Source organism: Pempheris klunzingeri, chromosome 13, assembly GCF_042242105.1.
Source record: "Pempheris klunzingeri isolate RE-2024b chromosome 13, fPemKlu1.hap1, whole genome shotgun sequence".
In the NCBI taxonomy this organism is placed as follows: Eukaryota; Metazoa; Chordata; class Actinopteri; order Acropomatiformes; family Pempheridae; genus Pempheris; species Pempheris klunzingeri.
The window spans coordinates 23,640,114-23,650,589 of record NC_092024.1 but is presented as its reverse complement, the minus strand read 5'-3'; the positions used below and the strand labels follow the sequence as shown (position 1 = coordinate 23,650,589).

At 42.5% G+C, this 10,476-nt stretch overlaps 1 protein-coding gene across 1 annotated transcript in view; it reads left to right on the top strand.

Annotated features, from left to right (window-relative positions):
* The first annotated feature begins 9,050 nt into the window (after nucleotides 1-9,050).
* Nucleotides 9,051-10,476, top strand: part of kcnh5b (potassium voltage-gated channel, subfamily H (eag-related), member 5b) — a 131,321-nt gene continuing 129,895 nt past the window's right edge. Inside the window, exon 1 of the mRNA XM_070843043.1 lies at nucleotides 9,051-9,123. Within this exon, the coding sequence (XP_070699144.1) occupies nucleotides 9,051-9,123 (73 nt within the window). The remainder of the gene's footprint in view (nucleotides 9,124-10,476) is intronic.

The window sequence follows — 10,476 nt, the reverse complement described above, 5'->3', positions numbered from 1 at the left end:
ACTTGCCTGAGAATCATCACATTTTAAAGTTTTCTCCCGTATCAAAGTCGTCCAGTGACAGTTGTCTGAACATGCATGGCTGCAATACAAACAGGAACTGCTAGTAGTTTATTCTGTGTACTTTTAATGACATTAATCAAACAAACGGACCCTAAATGGGGCTCAAATGAGTCTAAATGAGTGAAAAGTTACTGACAAATGTGCTCCGGACTGGATTGAAATCATTCATCAAGCTAAACTCACCTCCACACAGAATAAACCCGTCCTTTGGTAACTTTAACTACTTTAACTGTAACTATTCGGGCGCTTGCACATGCATGTTGGACACAGAATGTTGGTGGGGGTCAATGGCAGCTAGTTTTCACACTTACAAGTTAATCTAATGCATCTAATGAGCGTATCGGAATTCTTTTTATTGACCAGTGCAGCAGTCACGGCCCGCCGCTGGTCGCCTGACGCAGCAGATCCGACTGAGACGTGTCTGAAAGGGGACAAAACCCATTTACCATAAAGCCCCCACGGCTCTGCGGCCCCCAGCCTCCCCCCAGCCTTTACCAGCAGACATTAAACACTGACTTTGCCACCAAATCACTCTTTTTTTCCTCCCAGTTCGACCTTTGATGGAGCTCCAGGAGTGTTGGCAGGATGACCAAAGTCTGGCCCGGGGGGTTGGGGGGCTGTCAGAGCTTTGATATTCAACCCTCTTCCCTTTTTTTTTTTTATTTTTAGGGCCACTGAGAGACAGGCAGCACTGGACTAATTAATTCTGAGATCAATAAGGATGGATGCTGCTATGTCTCCCTCCAGATGTGGAGGCGGTGCATTGATCGGCGCTGGGGGGTTCGATACCTCCATCCCCAGGCTCTTCCCACTTTCCTTCTCCGGTGTCGTCCCGCCGCTGCCTTTGATCTCCACAGTGTGACATTTACTCGTTTCTACTCAGTGAGCTGCAGTGCTTGAAATAACTAACGCTCACATTTAGAGCCTCATAAACACAAAGTCTCTGTTGCTTCTTCCTCCTGCGACAGTTGTTTTTTGTTTTCTTTCAGTGTCCCTTTGGAGCCGTTGCACCCAGAAATTCATTTGTCAGGCTCCAGAGCTGGTGGCCACGAGCGCCTGCTCCACACGAACAATGCCGGCCCGCCTGCCGAATGCTGATTGGGCATAATTGGAGGTTAGTGATGCAGCGTAATTAGAGTGATTACAGTCATCAAATCCCCGTGGAGCCTCTGGTCGCTGTCCAACGGGACACGTGCAGCAGCAGCACTTTGTTCTACTGATGATGAACAAACCATAAATTGTCCAGAGTGCCTTTAAACAAAAGCACAAGATTAAATGGCTGAATCATTCAAATTAAAAAAGTACCAGTCATCTTACTGGTGGTATTTATTTGACTTTTGGGCACATTTTGGCTTTTAAAAAAGGCAACACGGCCTCCTGTGTGATGAACCTGGACCACAAGACATTTCACCCAAGCAGTGATGCTCATTTTCGGGTTGTGTTGAGCGAAAAACTTTCTCTCCAACCTGGAAGATCTTTTTGGTTTAACCTCAAACGGACGTTATATCGCTCTCTGCACACACACCAGACTCCACGGGGAGAGAGAGGAGGGGAAGAATAGATGGATGTGAGAGATGAACTTTGAGTAACAGGAAGGGAAAAAGAGGAGGAAGGAAGTGAGAGTAACGAATAATGATGAGGAGAGGAAGAGAAGATAAAACGATGAAGGATGAAGATGAGCAGAGAATAGGAGAGGGGTGACGAAGAGGGCAAAACATGAGCAGGAGAAGAGAGGAAGAGGAGGAAAAGATGAGGAGATGAGAGAAGAGGAGGAGACAAAACAGGAAGAGAAGACAGAAGAGGAAGAGGAGAAGCAGCACGGTGGGCCTCCGTACGCTCTGAGGAGCACCTGAACGCAGCACGAACACCTGAAGCAGAACCATGTGACCTCCGCCATGTTTACTGTGGTAATTCTCTGTGACGGCACCGAATCGGCTCCACCTGCTGGTCAGAGACACACACACACACACACACACACACACACACACACACACACACACACACACACACACACACACACACTTTCAGCAGGTCCCTCTGTGGGACGCTGATGAGGTGAAGCAGCCGTCTGAGGTGGTGCTGAAGGATGGAGGAGCTCCGATCCTGCCGGGCCACGTTCAGGGTTCAGGGAGCACCGGGGGCCTTTTATACCGAGCTGTTAAAGGTGGTGGCTGTCAGAGGCCTCTTGGACCCTGATCTGGACTCTCTTCAGGGCTGAGATAGAGACGCTGTGCTGTGTTTGAGCCTCTCTCTCTCTCTCTGTTTCATGGCTGGAGTCCAGCTGGAGTTGTTATATATCCCATGCTGCCCCCCCCTGGAGGATCTGTTTGTAGTTTTCTCTTATGTTTCTGACCACAGGTGGAGCGTCCTGACAGGTGTGGGACCCCAGTGGATCCAGATCCCTGTGCAGAGGTGCACACACACACACACACACACACACACACACACACACACACACACACACACACACACACTAACTTAACCTAAAACAACCTGAACCAAATCGTACCTGTAACTCTAAAACCCTCTAATCTCCCTCAAAGCCGTTTCCTAAAATCGTTCCACTTTCCAATAAATGTCTTAACTGTTCAAACACGTCTCGACTCGCTTCATAAAAATGTTCACGGCATCACGGTGTCTACATCTTCCTCTTCCTCTTCTTCTTCTCTTCTCTAAAGTCTGTTTTTACTTTTAGGAGTTTAAAACGATCTCGGCTCTCAGTTACTTGATGTTAATTATCACTTCCAGTTCCTTCTAGTAGGGAGATGAACTCATTCTTCCTTTTCAAAGCGACATGCAGCTTTACAGCTTACAGTGTTTCTACATTTATGGTCTGGAAAATTAATATCACATTTGTTCTGATGAACTGGACACATTATTATTTATTATTATTATTATTATTATTATTTCTATTATTACTATTTATTTGCTATATATTAAGATTCGGAACTGAGTTGAACTGAGTTTCAGTTGTTTTAATTGAATTATTTTAAAGACAGATGAAAGTTTGGTCTATTGTCTTTATCGTGTAAAAACTGAGCAACTCTTCTTTTTTAAATTAATATCAGACATTATTATTATTATGATTAGGTTTTTCTAGCGAAGACTCAAGAGATCTGTGATGTTTTACGATATCAAAAGCCTCCTTCATGTTCTGTTTTTAAGTATTGTGACGTTGCAGCTTCAGTTTTCTGACTGACTGATGTTTTCTTCCAGCTGTCGCTCTGCTGCCGTGTGGGGGAGGCGGAGGGGAGGCGGAGGGGAGGAGTGATCTGCTCTCTCTCATGTGTTTGACGCTCTGTTACACTGATCTGTCTGTCTCTACTGTCAGACTCTTTGTATTTACTGTCTGTGTGAAGCTCAAAGTCTGTCAGTCCCCTCTCACTTACTTCACCCTGTTCGTCCTCTCACATTCTTCTAATCAGTGTTCAGGCGTCTGAATTACCTCTGTGATTAAATGCTGCAACACAGTGATTCAGGATCTATCCAGTTAATGAACACGTCCCGTCTTCTGTTGCCCGACATAAATTGATGCATTTTACATTAAGGCAAGATTAAAGGAGGACGTTTCATCTGGTCTCTGCTTGTGAAAAATGCTTTCTATGACCAAACAAGCAAAGAAAAGACTGACGAATACAGATTAAACCTCAAAAACAAGCACAAATCTAAAGAAAAAGAAACAAATTTCATGGTCAAACAGTCAAAATCATAAGCGAAGATGCTGTTTGGATCTTTGTTAGAGGTCAAAAAATACATATTTGATATATTTGATATTGCAAATGTAGTTTGAAGAAATACATATAGAGCTTAAACAGTTTCATTTAGCCATTTCAAGTCTTAAAAGTGTGCAATCTGCTTATTTTCAGCCAACGTCTCGCTCTTCAAAGCTGCATGAATCATTTTTTTGACCACTAGAGAGCAGAAATTCTCCACATCAAGCCGACAGACACTCGGCCCTGACAAGTTGGTCACTTTTTAAGTCTAAAGTTTTAGCTAACAGTTGCTTATTTACACATCCAGCAGACACAGAGCAACATGATCATCCTGTTGGAAGTGTCTTTGTCCACCTGATTAATATGAGTCCTACAGTCTGTTTAGCTCTGCTTGCTCTCCACTATATTCTCAAAAAAAGCTGCTGAATGTTTCACCTTCTCCAAAAGTAAATGGTAACAAAACCCCAAATTAATTACAGAGAAACTAATTTGTACCTCTTCACACAAACTAAGTCACACAATTAAACAGACTAACTAACTGATCAAGACAGCGGTAGAAGCTCCAGCTGTTCTGTGAAGTCTGAAAATTACTGATTTTATTAATGGAGTCTGGTGTGTTTGAAGAGAGCGAACAGCAGTTTCTGGTTAAACAAAAAGGATCTTACAGATTTATCCTTTCCATGATGTTGTCTTCCAGTTATTATGCGTAAAAATAGAGCTGAGAAACCCTTTAAAACATCCAAATAAACCTCTGCAGTCACTTCTGCAGTTTTCTGTAGTTTTGATCCAAAAAAGGAAACCAAAACAAAATATGATTGAGAAATTTGGGAAATGGACTTTTATGTATTTATCTTTCTTGCAAAGGTGTTCATAGCAGTTCATTCTGCAGCTAGTTAGAGACTTGCTTAGATAAACCTTATTGGTAAAGTTCAGTGCTTTTTATTTAACCAAACCAGACTCCTTTGACAAAAACAGTAATTTTACCTTTTTTTACAGATCACGACTGTTTCTTCTCGTCAAGTTTGTTAACTTTAGTTCATGTGCTTTTCTCTTCTTTCATGTTTTATTGTGGCGTCCTACCCTTGTGTGTTTCCTGCTCCTGTGATTGTCTGCCCCCCTCCCTGATTGTTTCCACCTGTGCCAACCCGACTCCCAGGTGTATCATTTGTCTGCATTTTCCCGTCTTGCAGCCTTGTGTTGAACCTCCCAGCATCTTTAGTCAGTGTTTCTTGTGGTGAGTGTTTTTAAGTCCAGTCTTTTAGACTCTATTTGTGTTTTTTAATTAAAAAAACACTTAAGCTGCACCTTTTACAACCTGGTTTGTTTCATGTTGAGCTTTTGAGTCCATCATCCTGTGAGTGCTTCTGGTCCCACAGTAACACAAAAGTTTCTTGTCTAGTTTCTGTGATTTTGCTGTTTTAACACATTTAGTATGGATCCGAACTAATAACACTAACACAAACTAACCAACCAGGCAGTAGTGGAGCAGTAACTCCTGCGTCCTGCGAGGTAAAATTACTGTTTTTGTCAGTGGAGTCTGGTGGCTTTGAGGCGAGCGATTTAACGGCTGTTTTCTGGTGGAACAAAGGAAACAAACACTTTTTTTGTGGATGTAATTTGATCGAGTACAGTCGCCCCAAAAAGGATTTTATTGCAGCCTGTTTCACGGCTGCAGGCTGAGATGATCTACTGGATCAATTCCTAAACTATCATTAACATATCAACACATGTGCGAAGAAGACCCAGGTTTCAAAGTACTGGAGTTTTTAGAGCGTTCAAACCAGTTATACAATCTCCAAACTCTTCACAGACACCCGTCATGTCTAAAAGTTGAGTGTTTGATGCTCAGAAGACAAATTTTAGTTTGAGCATCATCATTTCGTCGCTCTTAAAAACTCCTGCAGTAATCTGGATTCCTCCAACAGCAGTTTAGTCATCAATGAGCCTCCATATAGTGAGAGAGACGTTCACTACATGTAAGAGAGGGAGAGGCCTGTCAGCAGATCTGAGCCCGTTACAGCAGCCGTCCAACCTGCGCTGTCACATGCGTCTGATATCCCATGATGCAAGTGGGCCAATTAAAGGCGTCCCACCGGAGCTTTTGGACACACACACACACACACACACACACACACACTCCATAACGCTGTAATGTCTTCTCTCAGGTGATTTCTTACCGACTTGACAGCGTCGGCGGGAGCCAGCGAGCGTTAACAGGTGCAGACACGAGATCAGAGATTTGTAAATAAGACTAGATGAGAGAAAATCCTAAATACCTGCCCTGTGGTGCATCCTGGGAACAACTGAACATCCATACTTGAGTAAAGTTTTAAAGCTGCTTCCGCTTAATGTGAACACTTCAAACAGATAATAATTATCTGACATGGCACAGACTAAATGAACGCCTCGTTAAAATATATCCTGAAATAAAAACAGTAATTAGTTTTTTATATCTGTTTGCACTTTTCATTTTCACTGACTTTCAACAGGATATAAAGCAGAAAAATAACATTTATTCAACTCAAAATTATTCTTCTTTCTCATTCTTGCTTATAAATAACTGGATGATTTTTACCTCTAAACTATTTGCAGAAAACAGGGGAAGGAAACCACTGCTTGGCTGACTTGGTCTTAACCCAAAGACGTGTGGAACCAGTGATGACGTCTTCATTTTAAAGGATAAGTTCACATTTTTGTGCTTTTGAAAGGGTCTCTGGGTTGCTGTGATTGTTCATACGGGCTGCAAAGAAATCAGACTTTAATCTCCTCTTCATATAAAACATTCTCTCTTTGCTCCCACAGACTTTTCTTTATAATTGGTTTTGTATGTGAGGGTGTTTTTAACCATCTTCTACTTTCATAACGATCATAAAGGTCACTTATCTTTTTCCTGACGTCGACAAAAAAGCCTCATTTATGAAAAGAAAAATGATTGAAAGTGTAGATGCTTTAAGAAAATACATATAAGACCATATATAATTCTGCACCACAGATTTGTTTGTTTTTCTTATTTATAATTTTTGCCTTTGTGTGAAATACGGAGTTATTTCATCACTTCTATGCTCAAGAAATCCTCTGGATGTGAACAGAGGCCATCATCACTTTTCATTTTGAAGGAAAGGTTTTAGTTTCCAGTCATTATTTGATTGAATGGCTCATTAATGTGACTAATAATAATGATAATAATAATAATAATGCCCTCAGTCAGGTCTGCACTGAGGCTTTCACGAAGCCTTAAATGTGTTGGTCATTACAGGCTGTAATAAAAGAAGTCAGTGCTGCCAATTTAAATGCATCCGGGACTATTTAAAGCTATAAATAACAGAACTTTATAATCTTCCTGTCTATAATTGAGATGCTCTGAGCAGCAGGTCGGCGTCTCAATATGTAAAGTTCAGTAAAAAAAACCATGGCGTCAGCAGCTGTGGCTCCCAGGGGCCCCATCAACCCTCCGTACCAGCTGATGAGGCTCCTCAGGGACTGCTTTCACTGATTTGTGGTAAGAAAACACTCAAAGTCATGTCTAAAGACTGACGTGGACGTGCTGAAGAGTCTTAAAGCTGCCTTCTCTCTAGTGTCCAGCAGGGGGCGACTCCACTGGCTCCAAACAGAAGTCTGATTGGATGGAAGTCAATGAAGAAAATGAGCTGATTCTCTCCTGATTTATCAGCTCGGTGAACATTTTCTGCTCTCAGTCTCTAGTTTACAGTCTTCTTCAGCACAGCAGGATGTTCATTTAGTAAATTATGGTCCCAGTTAGAGGAAAATAGACGATGAAGCAGGATATACTTCCTTGTGACCAACCAATCGGAGGCAGGCGACAAAACTTCTGGCTCCAAAATCAAGATGGAGACGGCTGTGAAACCAAGATACAGATTTTCAAAATGCTCAACTCCCCTCCGGTTTCCCTACTAATGTGTTATTTAGCTAGCTGATGCTAAGCTAGCTAATGTTAGCCTGTATGTGTTGTGACACAAGCCGTCATGGTGTGATGGTGTGAACACCTCATTAGTCTGTTTGTTAGCAGCCTGGTGTAGTTTTAATAGTTTGACCTTCTGGGTAAAACAATTTGTTTTCTTTCCAACACTTCAGTGGACAGACTGACGCCACTTTAATGTCTGTGCGTCGAGTGAAGAGCTGCAGTCAAGGTGTGGTTAGCCTAGCTTAGCATAAAGACTGGGAGTAGGGGGACGCAGCTAGCCTGGATCACCTAGCGAAAGAAAAATACTTAGAACATCTCTAAAGCTCTAAAATAACATGTTTTATCTAGTTTGTGCAAAAACAGCATTATAATACAGACAATTTTCTGGTCCTGAGGGGAGTTATGGACTGTAGATATTTCAGGGAACCAGACAACCTCACAATGATAAACTTCCCCTGAAAACACAAATTTACATCTTTACAGTTCCTTCTGGATCAAATCTTTGTTTTTTAACTATAAACTTGATGGATTTTTGCAGAAACTCTTTAATAATGACTTAACAACTGCAGAATTGACAGATTTTTCATCATTTATTGGACACGTATTAACATCACTTCTACCTTTATACTTTTTACAACTTGCCAACCCAAAAGTTTATCTTTAATCAGAAAAGGATGCTTGTAATTATTTATTCTTAAGTGATATAATTCAGTTCTAATATCACATTGATCAGATATGAATTGCTTGATTCAAGGATCTTTATTGTCACACCAGCACAAAATCCAGTTCTCCAGAGGATAAATAAACTGGATGAACAAGAGCACTAGAAAATAAACGAATAAAGAAATAAAAACACTATGAAACAAGCATTTAACACTAATAAACAAGCATATGTGCAAGATAAGGGTTATAAACAAACAACAGAAGACCAAATGTATTAATATTAAATCTTTTTTTACCCAACCAATTATATCTCAGCTCATATTTAAAGACTCTGGTGAATCATTGTCCTCTTACGCTAAGAAATTTGGCTTAAATCAAAAATGTAAATTCTAAATTTCCGGCCTCCACGACACACATGAATCATTACACAGACATTAAACACATCATATGGCACTTCATTGTTTGGAGGACGGAGCCCACAGCAGCAGACACGCATGCGTCCTGGCGCTCCGGTCAGGCAGCGCGATGCAGCGCCGCCGCCGTGGCTCAGTGCGCCCCGAGCAGCCAGAGCGCACGGTTACAATGAGCTTCTCCATCGGTCCGACTGAGAGCCAGCGTCAGTACCGACCTCCGAGCAGCAGACACACCGCCGCAGACCCTGACCGACACCAGCTCCGCCCGCCCGCAGCAGGATGCCCGGGGGAAAGAGAGGGCTTGTGGCACCGCAGAACACTTTTCTGGAGAACATCGTCCGGCGTTCAAGTGGTGAGTCCGCGCGTCGGAGCGAGGCTTGTTCTGGGGTTTGGTGTCTCCAGGCGGCTCGGACCCGGACTCTGCTGGATTACAGTGTGTTTTTTTTTTAATTTTACAATTTTTTTATGGCAGTGCGACCTCGGAGGATAAACCCACAGAAAGCTCACGTTTGGTGATGGAGTTTCTCCCCGTCAGGCTGCATGAGCGTGTTTCTGGTGCCACGATAAGTAACATTAAACTGGTCTAAGTTACATGTGCAGAGAAGTATGTCCACTGGGAGAAACCAGGAGAATATAACTGAATCTGTTGTTCATGTCCTCGGCTGGTTGCCTCCTGGTGCTCAAGAGCTTTACGCACTCTTTAAAAAAAAAAAAAAAAAAAATCCCCCACTTCATTATTCTGTTTGACTTTTGGAGATCAAATTATGCAAATTATCTCCAAATTATATGAGATCATTACGTGAGGCCCAAAACAACAGTGTTGCTGTACAAACACTGAGTTTTTAAGTGGAGATTAAAAGTTTATTTTGGTCATTAACTCGATGCTTTTTACTAATAAACACTGACAGCTGATCATTAATTAGCAGCCTGCACCGCCTCTTCCTGCTGTTATTATTATTACTCCTCTTAGTATTATTTTTTCAGAGGCCTGTCTAAATGAGTTGGGAGCCCCGATGGGAACGAATAAACCTGCGTTAGTTTTGATGTGAGCTCATTATATAATACAGCAGAGCTGCGTTTGGTTTATGGGCACAAAGTGACAGGTTGGGAGGCAAAGTGAGCGATCTACTGGGGTAAATAATAAAAAAAGGCTGCTCAGATATTCATCATGTTAATGTGCTCAGTGTTCCTCAGCTGCAGTATGATGCTGCTTCTTTCTCCATCTGCGCAGTAAAGCGCGCCTGCCTTGGCACCGGCCTGATGGATACGCGCTCCCCCCTCTGATTAGATTGATCGCTTTGCTTTGTGTTCCCAGAACTGTCCGCCGGGATGGGGAGTCAGGGGAGTCAGGGGGTTGTGGGTGCTGGCGATAAGGTCAAGAAGACTCCTCCAGAAGCGTGTTTCTGTCTGTCATTGGTGTTGGAGCCCCCTCCCGGGGACAGCCTTGGCTCTCTTGGGGGGGGTTCAGCGCTAATTGGAGAGCTATTGCTTGTGTTTTGTGTGTGTGTGTGTGTGTGTTGTTGTTCAGCTCGAGAAGTCACACAAGCAATTAGCTGGACTGATTATTCAGAGATTTCTTCAGTGGCCTCAGCAGCCTGTAAGTTTGGAGGATGTTGGGACCACATGTCCATATACTGAATATCACATCCAGTTGACTGTAAGTTATTATCATTTAGATTAGTGGAGACTTTTCAGGGCACTGAAT